The sequence below is a fragment of the Antechinus flavipes genome, chromosome 3 (assembly GCF_016432865.1).
Source record: "Antechinus flavipes isolate AdamAnt ecotype Samford, QLD, Australia chromosome 3, AdamAnt_v2, whole genome shotgun sequence".
In the NCBI taxonomy this organism is placed as follows: Eukaryota; Metazoa; Chordata; class Mammalia; order Dasyuromorphia; family Dasyuridae; genus Antechinus; species Antechinus flavipes.
In genome coordinates, this window is record NC_067400.1 from 553,491,923 (window position 1) to 553,514,083 (window position 22,161).

The window sequence follows — 22,161 nt, forward strand, 5'->3', positions numbered from 1 at the left end:
TAGAAATAATGGGGAGAAGAAGCAGAAAGGTTACCTTTGGTTTGTTATAAGGGAAAACTTCCAACAACTGAAGTTATATAAAACTGGAGTGAGCATGAATGGGAGTCAGGTGGATGCTAGGTAACCACTAGTTGAGGATGCTGTAGAAGGTGCTAGTGTAGAAAGAGCTGGGAGTGCATGTCTTCAGAAATCCTTTGCAGCTTTGAGTTTCTGTGAATGTGATTTTAGAATATGAGTTGATAATTTAAGTATATTGTTCTGTTCTGACTGAACTTCTATTGTAACTCCAATTTTCTCCCAGACTTAAGTTGGAAATTCACCATGAGTCTTTTATGAGGATTTTCTCCACTTTAATTCCCCTCCAATGATTCCAATACCAGTCAGTCTGGAAGGTCCCTTTTTAGGTTGTGTGTATCTCTCTGTGTGTGTAGTTATTCATGGCTCTGCCTTCTGGACCAACTTTGCTAAATGTTGTCTGATCTTCTTGGTTCTGGCCCCATATATGACAGGATTGACAAGGCAGGGAATCAGCAAATAGAAGGCACTGATCAAGTTGTGTACATCCTGAGAGGCAGTGCGGGCCATACGATACACGATTGAAGAGGACAAAGTGGAGCCATACACAGTGAAGATGACAAGTAGGTGAGATCCACATGTGTGAAGAGCTTTTGAGCGGGCACCTCCTGAGGAGATCCTAAAGGCAGCATGGATGATGCGTGTATAGGAGATGGCTAGGAAAAGCAAGTCCAGGATCCTATTAAAGACACGGAGGGCAAGTCCTACAGACTTATTTAGTGATATGTCTCCACAGGACAACTTCATCAAGGCCATGTGCTCACAGGTGAAGTGACGGATCACGTTGGAGCGGCAAAATTGAACTCTTGCAGCCAGAATCACCACAGGAGCCACCATGCCCACACTCCTGCTGGCAGCTACCCCAACCAGCCCTGCTAGTACCTGGCTTGTCATTATCTCTGTATAGCGCAGAGGGTAACAAATGGCAACATAACGGTCCAGAGCCATGATTAGAAGGATATTGCAATCAAAAAGAAGTAGAAAATAAATGAAGAACATCTGGACAAGGCAACAAGCCAAAGAGATGTGATTGAAGTGGATGGAAAAACTGAAGAGCATAGGAGGGACCACAGTGGTAGCAGTGCAGATATTGATGGCCAGGAGTAGGCTGATGAGTACATACATGGGTTGATGCAGGCTCCTCTGTATGGTCACAGTATAGACGATTAGGCCATTGGCTGAGAGGATCACCATATAGAGAAAGAGAAATGGGAGGATCAGAAGGGACCTTGATTCCTTTAGTCCTGGGAAGCCCAATAAGAAGAAGCTGGTGTAAGAGATGTTGAAGGTCACATTCCCCCCTGACATCCTTGCTAGGACTGGCCCGAAAGCTCTGGGGTGAGGGAGGAGACAAGAGTCCCCACGTCCCTTTATCTGATAGTCCTGAAGGTAAATGTAAGAAACTTAAATATTGTTGGGCAAAGTATACCAAGATAAATCTTTTAAAAATATTTTTTTCCAATTTCATTTGAAATTTTTTTTTAACATTTATTTTAAAAATTGAGTTCCAAATTCTCTGTATCCCTCTTTGCCCCACTCTTTTTCTGAAATGGCGAATAATTTGACATAGATTATAACTGTGCAGCCATGCAAAAAATATTTTCATGTTAATGGTAGCAAGATAGATCTTAAAAAATGACTTCTTTTTTTGGCAAATCTGTTTTTCAAATGATTGTAAACCAGTTAATCATTTAATTGCTATATACCAGGCACTGGGTTTGGTGCTAAAGCAAAAGGTACACATAAAAATGGGTTGAAAATATATTTAAAGTATTGTAGAGAATATATTAAAATTTTTGGAAGGAGATACTAGCTGATAAGAGGATCAGGAAAGACCTTATACTCTAAGAGAGACAAAATCTGAGTTTTGAAAGAAAGTGGGCATCCCAGAGGCAGAAGGGAAGGGGCAGTGCATTCTAGAAATGAGGGATAGCTTGTGAAACAAGAGAAAGAAAGAAGATGGGATGCTAAGTAAGAGGAGAGTAAGAAAAGCAGTTTGGATCATAGAGTATGTGCAATGGAAAACTGGATAATAATCCTGGAAAGATAAATTGGAGCAAAAAGACTCTAAATGTTAAACAGAGAAGTTTTTATTTGACCTTAAAGAAAATAGGGAGCCACTAGAGTTTCTTGAATTGAGAAATCATAGGATCAGATCCATCACTTAGGAAAATTATTTTCCCAATTTGTGGAGAATAGATGGAAGAGGGGAGTATCTTGTAGCAAGAAGACAAATTTAAGCAGTTGTTGCAATAGCTCAAAAGAGGAGTGATCAGGACTTGGAGGAAGATGTTGAATGTCCATGTAAAGTGAAGGGGATATATCATAAAATAATAATAATAGCAACATTTTCTATTGCTAAATGTTAACAGTAACATTTTCATTTATGTTGTCTTTAAAGTTTTTTCATACTGATTTTCCTTCAACAATCCTATGAAATAGATAGTTCAATTAATTTATCACAATTTTTATACTTGAGAAACCTAGACACAGAAAGAACAAGGGAGTTGCCCATGATCTCAAGCCCAAGGATTTGAATTTGAGTCTCCTGAATCTAAGTCCATTGTTCCACCCAACATTTCACATTGACACTTAAAGGAGGAAAAAGGATTTGCCTCAGAAACCATTAGTTTAACCTTTACTTGAACAGAAATCCCTTCTACAATAGCCTTGCCAAGTCATCATGCAGCCTGTGCTTCAATACCAAGAGTAATGGGGAAATCACTACTTTCTGAGGTAGCCCATTCTAATTTTGGATAGCTCTAACAAAGAGAATGTCTTTATAAGTGGTTGAGTTGTCTTTCTAAAGTTCATTCCTCCTTTCTAAGCTGCCTCCTTAACTATTACTCCTAATTATGACTTCTGGAATCAAGCATAATAATTCAATCCCATTCTTCTCATAGAAACCTTTAATACTTGAAGAGTTAAGGCCCTTGTCTTTTCTTTTCTAGGCTAATATTTCCACTTCCTTTCTTACATTTGTTTTTTTTTTTTAAACTTTTACTCCATTCTTACAAGGCAGGAATTTGAGACCTTTCACTTTTCTAGTTTTCTTCCTTTGAACCCTTCCCAGGATATCAATGCCATTCCTAAAATGTGATTCCTGGAACTGAACATGTTCCTATTCCAGTAGAGGATGGTGCCTCATTCTAGATATTCTATTCCTTTTAATTCAGCCTCAGATGGAATTAGTGGAAGAGGAGAAATGAAGGAATATTTATCTATTTTTAGATATTTTCAATTTAGAAATTTTCAATTTCAATTTCAATTTGTATTTTAATCTTTTTAATTCTAGAAGATTGTTTTTCTCTTTTTCTATTTTCTATAGTAAGCTTGTCTAAAGCCACTCTTAAAGAAACTGTATGGGCTCAAATCTCAGCTTTGCCACTTGCCTGTGTGACTCTGGGAAGTTGTTTAAACACTCTGTGCCTTGGTTCTTCAAGTATATAGTGACAGGATTTGATTATATGGTATCCTAATTAGAGTGCCTTCTAACTCAAAGGTCCAGTCCCGAGATTCTGATCAGTTTTCTGTTCATGTCTGAGCACTTGGTTGTTTCTGTCTCCAGCACTTACCACTTTCCTAAACTCTAGTCTCACATCACCAACTACTTCTTGTTTACCTGCAAATGTCTGTCCCATAATAATCTCAAATTTAATATGTACAAACAGTACTCATTATCTTTAAGCCCTCAACTTTTCCTTTCTCCTCATTTCTTACTACTTATTTTTTACCTTCCTTTGCATTCTGGATATTCTAGAACACAGAAACTTTTGAAATTGTTTTATCTTTGGCAAATATTTCTGTGTAAGAGCTCTTGGGGATCAAAAAAAAAAAAGATCTAGAGTTTATCTTGTTGGTCAAATGACACGAAAGTCCTCTTTCATTCTTTGAACTATGCTCTTCTTATTACTATCAAGGGCACCAAGGGACTATTGCAATAGCTTTTTAATTATTCTCCCTACTTCAAGTCTCTCCCCATTCCAAGCTATTTTCCACTACATTGCCAAAGCATCTTCCTAAAGCTCAGCTCTGACCATTTCACCTTATTATTCAATTAACTCCAATGATTTGTTATTATGGGCATTGGTGGCACAATGGATAAAGCATCATGCCTGGAGTCAAGAAAACCTGAGTTCAAATCCATCCTCAGACATTTATTGACTGTGTGATCCTGGGCAAGTCATTTTACTCTCAGTGGCTGAGTTTCTTTATCTGCAAAATAAGTCAGAAAAGGAAATGGCAAAGCATTTTTTTTCTTTGCCAAGAAAAATTCAAAGGGAGTCACAGAGAGTAGGACACAACTGCAAATGATTGCACAAAAATGCTAAGTTCAAATATAAAATTCCTATTTGGCATTTTAAACTTTTCATAACCTGCACTTTTCTACCTTCTTTTCTGCTTACACCTTACTCCCCTCCACATACTCTATGATCTAGTGACATTGAACAATATACTCCATCTTTGAACTCTGTTTCTTTTTATTAATAGTCTCTCATACCCGGAATGCTCTCTGTTCTGCTTTATGCTTTCCATGATTTCCTTTAAGCTCATTTCCAATCCTATCCTCTAGAACATCTTTGCTGATCTGGCTCCTCTTTCATCTTTCACCTTTCACCCTCCTGCCCCTTTGGCTCTCTAACATTTGAGATGAGTTTCTTTTTGCCCTGTAACTATTTTGCTTGTACAGTTATTTGAGTACTACATGTCCCCACTAGTCTGTGAGCTCTAGGACCACATAGGCAAGCACCTAGTTTTTGTATTCACCAGGTTTAGCATATAGTCATTGGCACATAATCAGGAGTTAATAATTGCTTGTTGAATAACTAACCTTCCCTGCTTTTATCACTTTGTCTACCAAACATGATCTTACTCTTTTTATATTTCTTTGGTTTGTTGAGGGGATCCAACTGGCTTCTTCTCTCTCCTCTTAGGTGCAAGTGATAGATCAAGACTTAATTTAACCAAATATGTTACAGCTGAATTAGGACAATTGCACAATATTTTGTTGGCTTCAGAAAAGAAAACTAGAGAACCAGAGAGCTGAAGAGATTGTATAGCATGTAGTTGGCATATGTAAGTATATAGGATCCGAGCTCTAGACCTGGAAGTCCATCTTATTTTACTCCTTAATTTTATACATAAGGACACTGAGACCCAGAGAAAGTAAGTGGTATTTAGGATCTCACAGGTCAGTAAGTGTATGATACAGAAAGTTTCAGTGCTTTGCTTCAGAGGAAGAAATTTGATTTTGTATCTGAATTTGTGGGCTAGACTCTGCTCAGCCTACTTTACATCTTACTCTGTGGATAACTAACTCTTCCCCAAAGACATTCAGACATACACACATAAACAGTCTGAATATAGTCACATATCTGGCTGATATACATAAAAAACAAATACAAAGACACATATAGAGTTGTAATACACACAAGGAGATAGACACATAGAAAAAGACCAATACAGAAGCCTGTGAAAAGACACAAATCTACATAGAGACACAACCACAGATTCACATCAGACCCAAGTCCTGGGGTCCCATGGGCAGTAACAGGGGTGTAATCAATTGGACCTCAGAGTGAGTCCTGGAGCAAACAGGTCTCATAGATCTCCTCATCTGACTGTACCATGAAGACATAAATCTTTATGTGCCCCATCAGGCAGAAGACCCATTAAAGCTAGGAGAGCCTCAAGCCTTAGAGAATAAAAGAATGGGTTCTCCTTAAACATCAGGCTCAAGACAGGATGAAAGACGGGAAATAGCTGTCCAGGGAGGTTGGAGCTATTGTATTGGCAGAAGGTTCTGGACTTTAGAAGCTGGGAAAACAGCAAGGATCCTCTTCTCCTTCCTTCATTATCCTTTCTCTCTTTCTACATCGCTATCTAGACCATACTAGGAGTACTGAGGGAAAATTGCAGGGTGGCAGATATTGACTCAAAGGTAAGGAAATGTCTCCCAGCAATGAGAGCAATTCATGGATAAATAAGATTCTTCAGGAAGTAGCCAATTGCCCCTCAATAGAGGTTTTCAAGCAGAGACTGTCTGGAGAGAATGTCAGGCAGATACTGCTGCAGAGGTGATTTTTATTCAGCCCTGGATTCAATGCCCTGTTAGGAGCACTGCTCTCTTTAAGGATTTGTGTGTAATACTAAAGCTTGAGGCCTTTTTTTGGGGGGGGGATCAGATAATCCTTTTCTGGATTTTCTGGATGTTTTTTAGGGAACAGCTATAAGCTGGATATCTGAGGTGACCCTGGTTTCTTTGACTTGAGAATATAACCTGAGGAGGGACATGTTAACAAGGGAAGTTCAGACAGATAAGGACTTTGGTGGCAAAGGTTTCAATTATTCTTTTCAGATCGTCTGCTTAGACTTGGAAGAGTCCTCAGATTCATATGGTGCAACCCTTTTTTCAATAGATGGGGAAATTGAGTTCAAAGAGAATAAATAGAATTTGAACTCATTGAGAAACAGTGTTCTTTCTATTTCATCTTCCTGCTTTTTATATTAAATAATTTTAAGGCAACAATTACTTATCAAACTCCTACTGTGTATAAGTTTTTTTTTTTTTTTAAATTTGGCCCTAGGGCTGCACAAATGAAAACCCCTCCTCCTGCTATCACCTTGCCCTTCTCCCTATCCCAGACACCACTAGACATAGACCTATTACTCACCAGGATGCCAGGTCCTGAGAACATAAACTGTGCTTCCTGTATGAAGGTTAAATTTTCTGGAGCTTCCCTGAGGACTCCTCCAGGAACCAATCATGGCTTTGGTTCAGCCAATCAGCAGTATTCTCTTGGGGGGTGTGGCTCAGGGTAAGAAGTGTGCGTTCTGACTAGACCCTATCTATGTCCTGGGTTGGCATCGTTTGGGGGAAGAGAACATGGCTTGTGTCATGGAATAATGGCATTGAGAACATAGCATTGGAGACTACCTTTCCTTTTACAGATGATCAAATTGAGAACCAGGAAAGGGAAGGGACTTGCCCAGTGTTGCTCATCTAGTAAATAACAGAGTTAGGACTGGAACCTCGGTTCTCAGACTTAAATCCAGTCTCTTCACTATTTTTTGCTACTTTGCTTTCTAGACTTAGTGTCTGTACAAACCCCCAAAGGAAGTTGTAGAAGAAGGATTGAGTAGATGTTCTTTAAGGTTCTAGTTCTGAGAGCCCAAGAAATTTTATAAGATCTGTAATACAAGTTTCATAATTAGCTCTCCCACAGTCCCCACCATTGAATTTGACACTTGGTTTTAGCATTGATTCAGTTATCTCCTTCCTGTATTCTCCAGAAACCCAAAGTCATCTAATTCTATTTCTTAGGAATATATTCATGAGAGAAAAGTACCATGTGCAGAAATAGTAAGAATGGCTTTGTAGGTAACTGAAAATGTCTTTAAAAGATTTTCCTCAGTGAAACTTAATAGTACCATAATAAGCGAACCTAATCTTTAACCCAAATCCTCTAGGCCTAGCTTGGTCCTCCCTAGTCCAGTTCCTAGGGATCCTCAGATAAAAATAATGATTCATATATTATGAATTTCTGTGATATAATTTTAATTGAATTCTCACTATAGCAAGGCAGTCTTTTTGTACCTCTCTAACTGATTTACTATCCCACTCATCATGGTGGCTTTTCCAAACTTTTTCACTCTTTTTAAACCTTCCATAACTCCCACCCTTACCTCAACCTCTAAGCTGAGATTCTTGTTTCTTATTTTACTATTAAAATTTTAGACTATTCAGAGAGCTTTTTCTTATTCCTTGTTCCTCATGTCACATCTGTCAGATCCCTTCTGCTACTATTCTCTCACAAAATGAGGTGGCCCTTTTACTTGACAAGGTAAACTTCTATGTATACAAGTAATCTTATGGAATCCTGTCTTCTCCAGAAGATTGTACCCCATTATCTCTTATGTGTCACTGATATTCATTTTCTTCTTTTCTATTATCTATTGTCTATTTCTCCTATAAACCCACCTATGTTTTCTCCATCTTCCCATTAGCTATCAATCCATATTTTCTATTCCTTTTTGTGGCTAAACTCCTTGAGAAGGCTTTTTTCCCTCTTACTTTGTAATCTTACTTGTGACTTTATTATTCAACAGAAACTGATTTTTTCAAAGTTACTAATGATTTTTAAATGTTTTAATCTACTGATCTTTTCTCATCAGGAGAGATATCAACAATCTCAGATATGTAGACTACTCTGATAGTAGATAGAAAAGAGGAATTAAGAAGCCTCTTGATGAGAATGAAAAAAGAGAGTGTAAAAGCATGTTTAAAGATTAACATGGAAAACCAGCAATTTTAGATCTTGGCAACTGATCCTATTACTTCCTGGAAGATAGAGAGAAGATATGGAAGCAGCTTCAGATTTTATATTTTTGGTCTCTAAGATCATTATAGATGGTGACTGTAGCCTTAAAATAAAAAGACATTTGTTCTTTGGAAGGAAAACTATGGCAAATCAGGATGACATACTAAAAAGCAAAGATATAACTTTGCCAACAAAGGTCTGTATAGACAAAGTTATGGTTTTTCTAGTAAAATGTATGGTTTTTGAAAGTTTGACTATAAGGAAAGCCTAAGCTTCCCACATTTTCAAATTGTGTTGCTAGAGGAAGCTTTTGATAATCCCTTGGATAGCAAGGAGAACAAATCAGTCAATACCTAATGAAATTAGTTCAAGTTATTCAATGGAACAAATAGTGAAGCTGTACTTTGGCCACATAATGAAAAGACAATTCATTGGAAGTGACCTTGATGTTGGGAAAGATTGAGGAGGTGACAAATAGATTGGGTAGATAATGGAAACAACAAACATTAAGTTGGATAGACTTGGAAAAATAGTGGGGATAGACAGGTCTGGCATAAGATAGTCTATGGGGTTATGAAGAGTTGGATATACTCGAATAACTGAACAACAGTAAAATGACCTTTTCAGTCCTCATCCTTCTTGACCTCTCAGAAGTTTTCACTGTCAATCGTCTTCTACTTGATATTCTCTTAGATTTTCATGTTCTCTCTTGATTCTCCAATCTGCCTGATCTTTATCTCCTTTGTGGATCATCATCCAGATCATGTCCACTATTAATAGAGTCACCCAAGACTGCCCTGGATCATTTTTCTTTTCCTCTATATTATTCCACTTGGAAATCTCTTTAGCTCCTATGGTTTCAATCATCATCTCTAGGCAGATAACTTTAAGATCAGATTAATCCAGTCTTCACTATTCTGTAACCTCCAATCTCTCATCTCTGGTCACTTTTTAGACATCTTAACCTAGGTATCTTATACATATCTTTAAACTCAATAGGTCTAAAATGAAACTCATCATCTTTATTCCCAATCTCTCCCTTCTTCCTAACCTCCTTATTATTCTCAAGAATATCAACATTCTCCTAGTTACTCAGTCTAACAAGTGACTCTTTTCTCCCTCATCTCCCCTCTCAATATCCTGTTAGTGGCCAGGTTCTGTCATCTCTACCTTTACCTTCATAACAATTCTTGTATATGTTTCTTTCTTCTGCTACAATCCTAGACATCACCTAATGTCTAAACTATTGTAATAAGATACTGGTTAGTCTCCTTAAGTCTAGTCTCTTATCATTTCAATTGATGGGTTATATGGGGTATTCAGGAGGACTAGCTGTATAAATACAAATATTTATAGCAGCTCTTTTTGTCTGATAAAAATTGGAAATTGTGGGGATGCCCATCAATTGGGAAATGGCTAAACCTCTAATGTAGTTTTCATTTTTAGAAATGCTGATCCACCTTTTGTGTCCTCCTGATTCAACTCTCAAATGTGGCTCCAAGAAGTTGTAACATGACAAACTCGGTAAACCATCTTGGCAGAAGGATTAAATCAGGTTGAGGGTAACTGACAGGCCTTAAACCTGTTGATAACCTAGAAGAATGTCTACTGCAAGTTTGAAAAGATTTTTCACTGGAGATATGATTCAGAAGATGAAATAATGAAGGTGACTGAGAAATATGAAAGAAAGGAAAATAAATAAATAGGGTCACAAGTAACAATGTCATAAAGAGATAATATCTAGGAAGAGCAAGTAATAACCCATAATAGATGATGCCAAAAGTCTGAGAAGGCTGAGGATTATAAAAAAAATCATAAGATCTGGAAATTAATAGAGTAACTCCTAATAAGCTAAATTACTAATAATTTAAAAAGCCAATTAAAACATTTTTGAGATTTTTGTGTCTCATGCCTATCAGATTGCCAAGGCTGATCAAAAAGAAATGATACATGTTAGAGGGGATACAGGAAAACAGACATATTGATATACTATTTGTGGAATCATGAAGTGGTATAGCCATTCTGGAAAGTAATTTGGAATTATGCCCCAGCAATTAGTATGATCTAGCAGTACTACTACTACGCTTAGGTATCCATACCTTCAAAGAAATAAAAAAGAGGAAATGATTCTATAGGTACAAAAATTATTTATAGCAACTCTCTTGATAGTAGAAAAACTATAGACTGAGTATCAATCAATAGGGAAATTGCCAGACAAATTATGCTATGTGAATATAGTTGCATTTTATTGTGTCATAAGAAAGTGAAGGTTTTAGAGAAACTTGAGAAGACTTGTATGAACTAGTCTATAGTGAAATTACTGGAACCAGCAGAATAATTTATACAGTTACAGTAATATTGTAAAGACAATTTTGAAAGATTTAAGAACTCTAATCATCTAAATGTTTTAAAGAATGAGGGAAAATTAGGACACTAATGAACTGTTAATGTAATTATGAACTGATTCAACCATTTTGGAGAGCAATTTGGAGCTATGCCCAAAGGGCAATGAAATTGTACATACTCTTTCATCTAGCAATACCACTACTAGGTCTGTATCCCAAAGAAATTATAAAAAAGGGAAAAGGACCCACATGTATAAAAATATTTATAGCAGCTCTTTTTATATGACAAAAATTGGAAATTGTGGGGATGCCCATCAATTGGGAAATGGCTGAACAAGCTATAGTATATGAATATAATGGAATACTAATGTGCTATAAGAAATGGTAATCAGATTGACTTCAGGAAAACCAAGAAAGACTTAAATGAATTGATGCATAGTGAAAGGAGCAGAACGAGGAGAACGTAGTACATAGTAATTGCAACAATGTGTGATGATCAACTACGAATAACTTAGCTCTTCTCAGTGTACAATGATTCAAGATATTGCCAAAAGATTCATCATAGAAAGTCTCCACACCCAGAGAAAGAACTGATGAGCTCTGCTGATCAAAGATATTTTTTTCAGTTTATTTTTTAATGCTCTTTTCTCCTTTTGGTATTTGTTCTTTCACAACATGACTAATGTGGAACTATGTTTTACATGATTGCATATATATATAATCAAATTGCTTACCATTTTAGAAAGAGGAAAGGAGAAAGAAGGTGAAAGAAAAATTTTGAGCCCCAAATTTTGTAAAAATGAATGTTAAAATAGTCTTTGCATATGATTAAAAAATAAAATATCATTTAAAAAGAACTCTGATCATATTAGTGATCAACCATAATTCCAGAGACAAATGATCAAAAATGTTGTTCACCTTCTCACAGAGTAACTACATATATAGGACAAAACACATTTTAGATATGGCCAATATGGGGCTTGACTCTCCATATTTTACAAGGATTTTATTTTTTTTCTTATTTGGGCATATGTGGAGGAGTGAGAGGCAGAATAAATGCCTAATTATTCACAAAGTAATTTTTTAAAGATCATTCATAACTTTAGAAAACAATTTCATTTGAGTGATAGAGTTGGAAGCAAAATTTTAGAAGGCTAAAAAAATGAGCAAAAAGAGGAAGAGAAGCGACAAGTATAGACAGCTTTTTCAAGATGTTTTGTTGGAATGATTTAAGACAACGTGTTGAGATATTCAATGGGGGAATAGATGGACAAGTTAAGTTGTGTGGTTGAATTTTATTGTGCCATAAGAAAATGAGAATTTTAAAGAAATTTGAGAAGACTTGTATGAGCTAATTCATAGTAAAATTACTGGAAGCAGGAGAATAATTGATATAATTACAACAATATTGTAAAGACAAACAACTTTGAAAAATTTAAGAGTAATCATCTAAATGTTAGAGAAAATGAGGGAAAATTGGCATACTAATGAACTATTGGTCTCTGTTCAGTTTTTCTCAGCCATGTATCACTCCATTTGGGGTTTTCTTGGCAAAAATATTGCTGTGATTTTCTTTAGGTCATTTTACGGATGAAGAAATTGAGCTAAACAGGATTAAGTGACTTGCTATACAGCTAGAACGTTTCTGAAGTTGGATTTGAATTCACCAGATGAGTCTTTCTGAATCTCTTTACTATACGACCTAGCTGCCCAAGAGTATGATCTAGGGAAGATTTTTTAAGGATGGGGGAAATTTGAGCATATTTGTAGGCAGCAGGTAAGGATCCAGTAGGTAGGGATAAATTGAAGACTTGAGAAAAAGGTAGTGATTCAGGAAGCAATCTGTTGTAGCAGACACGGATAAAATCAGAAGCATACATAGAAAGTTCCTTTTCTTCTTGGTGAGAAAGACAACTCCATTATCATAGACTAGAGTAAAGGAGAAGATAATGGATAGGGGAGAGGGCAAAGGAGTTCTGAGATTAAAACTCTAATGGCATATATTTTCTCAGTAAAATATAGATTATTATCTAAAGTGTGAAAAAAGATTTTCAGCTGACAGTGGAGGGAATGAGAGGTGTAAGAACAGAAGGTTTGGAACAGCCCATAAGGACAAGGATAAGAGCATCTTGAGGAGTGAAAGATCTGTCTTGCTGAAGAAAGGGCCCAATTGACATTAAGTTACATGAATTTGTAGTGGATGCAGTCAGATTATTTGTAACTTCTGCAAGGTTTATTCAGCAGCATACAAGAAGTAGAGAAATCAGATGAAAATAATCCAGTACTAAGATTTGACAAGATATATGTGACAAAACCCCCATTGCAACATAGCTGATAAGTGGCCATCCATTTCTACTTGATGATTTCAACAATGGGAAATTCATAAACTTCCTAAGGAACTTAATTTCCATTTTCAATAGTTTAATTAGTAGAAACTCTTTCCTTATTACAAATGTATATTTGTCTCCTTGTATCTTCTACTTATTGTTAATAGTTCTGATTTTGACTTGAGATCCAGTAGAACAAATCTAATCCCTTTCTTAATAGAAAGATTTTCAAGTACTTCAAGGCAGCTGTTTCTTCCCCAGGCTAAAATACCAACCATTCTCCACATGTCTTGAATTAAAGAGCCCTCATCCAGCCTGGATGCTAGCAGTGGTTCTCAAACTTTTGTTTTCAGTATCTTTATCCTATTAAAAATTATTGAGGATCTCTCCAAAGTGGTTTTGTTCATCTGGGTTATATTTATAGACATTTACCATATTGGAAATAAAAACTATTTTTGAATTTGTAGATCCTCTAAAAGGGTTTCAGAGATCCCCAGGATTCTCTAGACCATACTTTGAGAACCACTGCTCTACAGTTTAACAACATTCTTCCCAACTTGTAGTGTCTAGAATTGAATACAGGACTACAGGTGTAGTCTGACTAGGACAAAATAGAGCAGGACAGTCACCTCTTTATTTCTGGAAGTGATATCTTTCTTAATGTATCCCAAGGTCTCCTTAGATTTTTTTTTTTGTCTGCCATATTATACTATTGGTTTTTATCCACTTTGAAGCCCAATAAAACGCTCAGATTTTTTTTTTTTCAGGCAAAACAGTGTTTAACCATGCTTCCCCCAATAATGAATTTGTGAAGTTGATTTTTTGAACCCAACTACAAAACTATACTTTTCTAGATCAAAATTAATGTTATGTGATTTAAACTATTTTTCAAGTTTGTTAAGATGTTTTTGGATTCTGGTTTTATTAGCTAGATATTCCTCTCTGCTTTGTATTATCTGAACATTTGAAAAGGATTCCATCTAGAATTTAATCAAATCATTGATCAGAATGTTAAATAATACAGGACCAAATACAACTTCCAGGAACATTCCCCTAGTGACCTTTTTCTAATTTGACATGAAGCCATTAATGACTATTCTTTGAATTCATGCATTCAACCAGTTCCAAGTCCATCTATACTTTCATCTAACTTATGTCTCTGCATTTTTTCCATAAGAACATCGTGAGTTACTTTATCAGAAACTTTGCTAAGATTTAAATAAACTATATCAACAACATTCTTCTGCACTATCAATTTAGCAATGCTGACAAAAAAAGGAAATAAGGTTAGTTCAGTATCATTTGTTCCTTTAAAATTTTTTTCATTCAGTATCATTTCCTAGGCTTTTACAGAGAGCCATCTCTTATAATAATAAATTTCAAAAAATCTTCCCTTCAGTGGATTTCTTTGACAAAGAGAAGATCTAACATCACTGATCAATGATGGACAGCTACACCCAAAGAAAGAACACTGGGAAATGAATGTAAACTGTTTGCATTTTTGTTTTTCTTCCCGGGTTATTTTTACCTTCTGAATCCAATTCTTCCTGTGCAACAAGAGAACTGTTTGGTTCTGTACACATAGATTGTATCTAGGATATACTGTGACCTATTTAACATGTATAGGATTGCTTGCCATCTGGGATAGGGAGTGAAGGGAGGGAGGGGAAAAGTTGGAACAGAAGTGAGTGCAAGGGATTATGTTGTGAAAAAATTACCCTGGCATGGGTTTTGTCAATAAAAAGCTATAATTATTTTAAAAAATTAATAAAAAAATCTTCCCTTCAGTATTTTAGGGTAACTTGAGGGGTTTGTGGCTCAAACCCCACAAATAATGTTCCTTCTTTCTCATTGTTAGGCTCCATTTATAGCACTCTAATTCACACTATTCACTTAACATCAATTAGCATTTACAAAGGGATGTTTATGTCAAAAGTATAGCAAGAACAAACATGCAAAGATTTTTTCTCAATTCCTCAGAGGCCTACTTTCCCCTGCACTACCTCAGTCTCTGAAGGAAGAAAGTACAAAACTTAGCTCAGTTCTTCCATAGCATTGGTCCCACCAAGTTCATGTCCATCTAAAGTATGGCTACCAGATATGTATTCATCTCTGCTTTTATTGGCCTGGATACAGAAATTCACTTCAAAGGTCACTTCTTGCACCTCAGGGGATTGATACTGGGTTGGCTGCAAAATGTAATCTGGACTCATTCCTGTGGTTTGCTTTTCTGACCTTTAGAAACTCAGGAGATTGGTGACTGCTCTCCCTTTATTTTCTTAGAATAAATGAAGAGACAAGGATTAAGATCTATTTCTCAGGGCCAGATAGCCTTTATGGGGAAGACCTTTAGAGTGTTGTTTCTCACCAGATGCCACGAACAAAAGGATCTAACTATGAAAAGAGAGAGCAACCAAAAAGACTGAGGCAAAAGAGACATAATTGAAGTTTATGGAGGCTTTCTGAATATCTCTGAAGTCAATCAAAAACCTATTCACCACATAATTAGCAGAGAGAAGCAAGTTTCTCAGCTTCTCCACCAAGACTTCTCTTTAAAAAAGAATAAAAAAATTTAGCAAAAGCAAGACAATATATAAAAAAAGTCTGATGTTATAAGCCAAATTCTATAACTATGGTCCCCTCTTAAAAGAAGTAAGGGATGATATCTTATTGTAACTTTTTTGGGACAAGCTTAGGATGGCTTATTTTTATTGAAATAATGTTAGCTCTTTGTGGTCTTGATTCTTTTTCTAGTTGTTCAGTAACAACTTTAATAATCTAATTTTTTTTTTCAGGAATCTTAGCCAACTTAGCTAGTCTATCATTTATAGAATCTTTTCTTTTTTTGAAAATTGAAATTACATTTATTCTTTTCTAGGACTGTTCTCTGTGGACATTGGATACACTCAGAGCACAGTTGGAAAGATCATAAACTTACCAATAAAACTTCCTTGAATGTCATTTAGTCTGTCTTTGATGATTTAGAAGGCATTTCAGGGTCTAGTCAGGCCTATTATGAGAGAGTCCATTAGGGGAAATATTGATATCTTAATACAGTTTGAGGTTAAAATTTCAAGGCACAATAGAAGGAAATGTGGCATTCTCTTTTATATGCCATGAATGTTGCCAAGGACAGTATTCCAAGGGGCATGTGATTTGGGGAAGGCCTTTAATAATAGCTCTGGTGTTAGAGAGAGTGGGAGAGGTTCATTTGTGGGGCACTGGGCTCCTGATTCAGCCTATGTGTACAACATTCCCTGAGATGTGACTTGGGAGGCAGGAGTGATTATTGAGATGATTAGTTCCAAACCTTGTCAAAAGTTGATGCTTCCAAGAAGAAAATTGTTGTTCAACCTTCATTCTCAAAGAGAACTAATGACATCAGAAAGCCGATATATTGACTTGCAAGTGAAATGCATTTAAGTGAGGCAGGACTGTGTAAATTCATCAACCTCACTCTCTCTTTAGGAGCCACCTGGGTCTGAGGGTGAATAAGACTCCAACCAAAAAAACTCTAGGTTTTTAGTTGCTGGATATGTCATAGGGAAGAGCATTAATAGGAGAGAACCTGAATTATTATCAAAGTTATTCCCTCAATTAAGCAGGGAGGAGCACTGACAAGATTGGTCCTTCCTTAAGTGGGCCTCCTGTTCTTAAGTGGGCCTTTTATTATGCTTAAGTGGATTTTTATTGGAATAATTCAATATTGTTGAATTCCTGGCATTGACAAAATTACCATGATCCCACAGTTACTGTATCTACCAGAAGGCCAAGTTATAATGTCATATGTATAAGGTGTTTTTTCTCTTATAAAAGAACCTATTTGTACACCATTTCTTTAAAGTCCTTTTAGAAGACCAACTCCTTTTAGCATAATCCCCACTTACTGCTTTAGGAAGTTAGCCCACCTTATGTACTGCTAGTTCATTAGGAACTTGCTCTACCTTATGTTGTCTTCTCCCTTGTTACAGCTAGTTCATTAGGACTTAGCCTGCTTTAATAGTGTTCTTGTTAATGATGAGTTCTGCTAGGGAACTTAGCCTTCATCTTTTCCTTTGTTAATTGATAAAACATCCTTTTGGAAATTAGCCTGTTGTCAGCAACATAATGAAATCTTTGCCTCTTGATTTGGGGATGGTCTATGTCCACAAATCCTTTTGAGACACTTTATAACATTGGCCTGAAACCCCAATATATCTTAGGATTCAACCCCACCCCAACACTTGGTGGACTGTATGAGGAGGGTCCTGGAGTCCCAATATATTTTGGGGGGTCTAACACTTCTGCATTCCCTACCCTGTTGAGTCCAGTGACAAGACATATGTTGGGATGAGTGAAGTGGGAGATCCTGACCTTTTTAAGGCCTCAGTTTGTCTAAGGAATTGCCCATTAAGTAAAGACTAGAAAAGATTTGAGGCAAAAAATCCTAGTTTGCCTTCATAAAAGAATCCGTCTTCAAGGGGAAGACCTTTCTGGTCAGAATCGAAACAATTACTATTTACACTTGCTCTGAGTCATTAAAACTCAAACAATTGGAAGAAGAAAATGAATGCAATTGGAAAGCAGAGTACCCCCAGGATAAGACACAGTACAAGACAGGAGTTGAGAGAGAGAGTGAAACAACCAAATTAAATGAGAGGAAATACTCAGAATAAAAAGGTACAGAAGTATGAACTAGAAGAGAACAGAACTCCCCTCGGATTCTGGTGGAACTGGAAACCTCAAATAAGTAAAACTCAGTAGGTTTTTATAGGGTTAGGGAGGACCAGATATTGAGGTGAAAAAGTAGGGGTTCTTGTCCTGGGGCAGAGAGCAAATCTTGGGCAGTGGTTCTGGTTTGTTGTGGGTGGGAAAAAGAGCATATTTAAGGAATTGACTGCTAGTTGATACTCAAGCTTTTTTTGAAAATTGAAATTACATTTATTCTTTTCTAGGACTGTTCTCCATGGACATTAGATACACTCCATGTGTCCAGCTAATTCTTCATTTAATTAAGTGGAGAAGCCACTGAAGTTCTGACAATTGGGTGGCTCCGAGTTTTGCTTAGTCACTTTTACAGAAGGTCTGAGGAGGAAGGGACAATCCTTGATTTGGTAACGTTCTGTTCCGAGATGTAGAAACTCACAGGATATGGCGGGGCAGAGGCCAGGTTCATCAATAGGTTTCTTGGCTCTCAGTTCAGGTTTTTTCCCCCAAGGCTACTTCCTGACTCTTCTCCAGTATGACTCTGCTTATGGCACTCACAGGAATGCTCATTCATTACACTGACTTCGCTGTTACATGTTTGCCTCCTCCAGGAATCTTTCTCTATTCCTATTCTACTTGAACCTTTTTTACACGTCCCCATTTCAGCCCTTATATTATGTAACATACTGAAGCTGGGCCTTAGGCCTTATTGCCCTGCATAGCTTCCTGAGGGTACCAGATCCTTCTTGGAAAAAATCTAGGGAACAAATCATATTCAGGCAAAAACCTTTCACCTTTTATTAATTTTATACTTCTCTGATCCTGAGCTCCCAACCTTGAGCCCATGAATCAAGAATATCATGGTTTCCAAAAAAGATCATTGAGTTGCAAAAGTCCCATGACTGTGGGCACAAAATTGCTCAAGGAACAGTTGTCACTGGCTTTGTGCTAATAATAATATTACTTATAATATTTTGTACCCAAGTTTTTCCTTTCTGAAATCTTAGGTGGTTTGTAGCACAGAACAGCATGTAAGGCTAATTGTACACTATTTCAAAGTCTGGTTCTTTTTGTACAGCAAAATAACTGTTAGCACATGTATACTTATATTGTATTTAATTTATACTTTAACATATTTAACATGTATTGGTCAACCTGCCATCTGGGGGAGTGGGTAGGGGGAAGGAGCAGAAAAATTGCAACAAAAGGTTTGGCAATTCTCAATGCTGTAAAATTACCCATGCATATAACTTGTAAATAAAAAGCTATAAAAAAAGAGAATAACTAAATATTTGAAACAATTAGCTTGAAAAAAAAAAAGAACAGCATGTAAGAATTTCCCAAGAGAGATATGCAACATAGATCAGACCAACAGAATCAGTCAACAAACATTTATTTAGTTCTTACTTTGTTCTGGGCACAAAAAAGTATAAAAAAGCCTTCCTGCCCTCATAGAACTCATATTCTAAGTAGACAGATAATATGTGAGTTACAAGATACTTAAACATATGTTCAGAATACATGGAAGATAATCTCAGAGGATGAGGTAGGAAGGAGAAAGGGCTTAAGGTCTGTTATAGAAAGTTTGATCTGAATCTTGAAGAAATCTAGGGAAAATTGCAAAGCAAAAGTGAGAGTGCAGAGCATTCTGGCATAGTTATCATTAAGGCTCAGATTTGGGAGATGGAGATTTGTATTCAAAGAACTACAGGCAGGTCAGTGAGAGAGTAAATTGTAAGAAAGGAAGGAAGGAAGAAACCAAGAAACCAAGATATAAAGAGTTTTAAAGACCAAAAAAAGAAAAATCTGAGTCCAAAGCCAGCCTCAGAAATTTATTAGCTGTGTTGCACTGAGGAAGTCATTTAAATTCTGTCTCAGTTTCATCATGTGTCAAATAGGGATATTAATTATACTTATCTCCAAAGGTTGTTGTAAAGATCAAAAGGGATATTAATTAATCAGATGAAATAGGGATAAATGTAAAATTCCATATTGGGAATAAAAAAAAGACAAAGTGGGGATAGGATAGAAAGAACTCTCACAAAGTGGTTCACATCACTTCAAAATTAATATGATTCATCCTGTCACAGAGGTCATTCTTGAAGTTCACAAAAATTAATCTATTTTCTTAAACTCTCCAACTTGACTTGAATTTCCAGTCCAAGAGTGAAACAATAATGGTCAAGAAGGAAGGAAGGAAAGAAGCCTTTATTAACTAATCCTTATGTGCCAGGCACTGTGCTAAATGCTGGGGCTACAAATATAAGCAAAAAAGAGACAGTTCTTGCTCTCAAGGAGCTTACATATTAATTGGGGAAGACAGCACATATAAAGGGGGTTGAAAAGCAGGAATAGAGTGAGGAGAGATGTCAATGAAAGTTTGAAGTCCAAGGAAAGTCACAGGGCCTAGAGAACAATGAAGACACAAATTCCTGGACTTCTTTACAAAATGGAAGCTCCAGGAGGAGCTCACCAGTGATGGAAGGGGATGGGGCTTTAAAATGGATGGATTATTTGGATGAGTAGACTTTGGGGTAATTGACTACTCTAGGACAAGGAGACCCCAGGTGCTTAGGAAAACTCAAGAATAAGATAGCAGTAGAAGAAAGTTAGGAATAAGGACAAGAAGGGAATGTTAGGAAAGGTTCCTTGTTCTTCCCAGACTACCCTTTCTTTTTTCATTCCTCCTCTCTCCAGGAACACCTACTATTCCTTTCTTTTTAAACTCCTTCTTAGCCTTTCTTTTTCCCAGGAAAATATAGAAACTCATTCTCACCAAGATTGTGGATGAAGAGATTGAAGTGAGAAAATTGCCTCTTAGATGGAATAAAGTTCCTTGGGACTCAATTAACTTAGATTCAATCCAATTCAGTAGATATTTATTAAGTTTCTACAACAACCACGGCTCTGTGCTAGGCTTTACTTGGGAGAATCGAGGAAGGAGAAATTCTTTTCTCATGAAACTCATAGCCAATTGAGGTATGGAAAATCAAATGGGGAAATTTTAGGAACTATTAGTGGAGGTGAGAGAATATTTTTGATCCTTTTGGGTACTCCTAAGTCCTCTTTCTTCTCTTTGCCTCTACTAGCCTCAGTGTAAGTGTTCTCTTTTGTTCTGTAAAAAGCCCATCTCTCCAAACAACCTTTCCTTACATAATAGTAAATAATAATTATCATTCATGTAATGCATTGAAGTTTGCAAAACACTTTACAAACAAGTCATCTTATCCTCTCAACAACCCTGGGAGGTAGGTTCCATTATTATCTCTATTTTACTGTTGAGAAAACTGAGGTAATCAGAGATTAAGTAACTTGCCCAGGTTACACAACTAGTTAAGGACTGGGGCCAGATTCTTTCTGGCTTCAAATCCAGGACTTTCTCCACTGTGTCATCTACCTGTCTACATCCTCATTTCATTCTGTACTGGCTATCCTTAATTTTACTTACCAAGAACTGGCTAAGCACCCTTGGTTTTTGAGATCTTGTATTGGTTTAGTGCTTTCTGTGGTCCTTGAACATAATTTCTATCCTTTTGTTCCTTTAAGAAGCCTGATAGTAGACCAAAAAGCAGGACTCTGGGCCATGGGGTTGTTATGTCAGCTAATAGGACTCAAGCCAAAAGGACTCCAGGGTAGCTGTCTGTCTACATGTAGGTAAAGTAAGAGGCTTGCAAAAAAGCACCCAGAGAAGGAATGTCGAGAATCTGTTTCTAAAGGGGGACATCCCTAGAGGGGGACTAAAGCTAATCAGGTGAAATAGGGATAAATGTAAAATTCTATATTGGGAATAAAAAAAAAGACAAATGTAAAAGTTCAGGATAGGGAATTGTGGCCAGATGAAAGTTGGCTTGGGATGAACATGATGGGAATTTAGTGGATTTCAAGCTTGGTCTGAGTCAACAGAGTGACAGAGCAGCTAAAAGAATTTATGTTATTCTTGGAGTGTATGGGACATTCAAGGAAGACCAGCACCTTTGGTGTGAGGACTTGCTGAACCCTTTTCAGGGCTGTTTATCCACTTTTGATGTCAATCTGCTATTCTAAGAAGCCGTAGAATGCACAGTTGCCAAATCTGGTAAACTTTTTTGGCAGACTGACCAAAACAGGTTGAGGGTAACAATAAGTTTCAGACCCATTGGTAAATTAGGGGAATGTCTATCACAAGCATGTAAAGACTTTTCCTGGAGGAATGGTCAGACAAGAACAATTTGTTCCAATGGCCATGAAAGCATCTGAAAGTACAATGTGGAATTCTTAGAGCTTGGTCAAGAATACCAGATGCCAGGGTATCTTGGCCACCACTAATAATCTTGATTTTAGTCTTGCCTTTGGACTTGGATGACTCTGGAAGAAAGAGTGAGGCTGATGATTTAGTGTAATTCTTATATAAATCCAATTCACACTCAA

The 22,161-nt window shown here is 36.8% G+C and overlaps 1 protein-coding gene across 1 annotated transcript; it reads right to left on the minus strand.

The window, feature by feature from the left end:
• Window positions 1-435: 435 nt before the first annotated feature.
• Window positions 436-1,383, minus strand: LOC127558082 (olfactory receptor 52K1-like). The gene has a single exon (XM_051991310.1). The coding sequence runs from the start codon at window positions 1,381-1,383 to the stop codon at window positions 436-438; it is 948 nt and encodes a 315-aa protein (XP_051847270.1).
• Window positions 1,384-22,161: the final 20,778 nt, after the last annotated feature.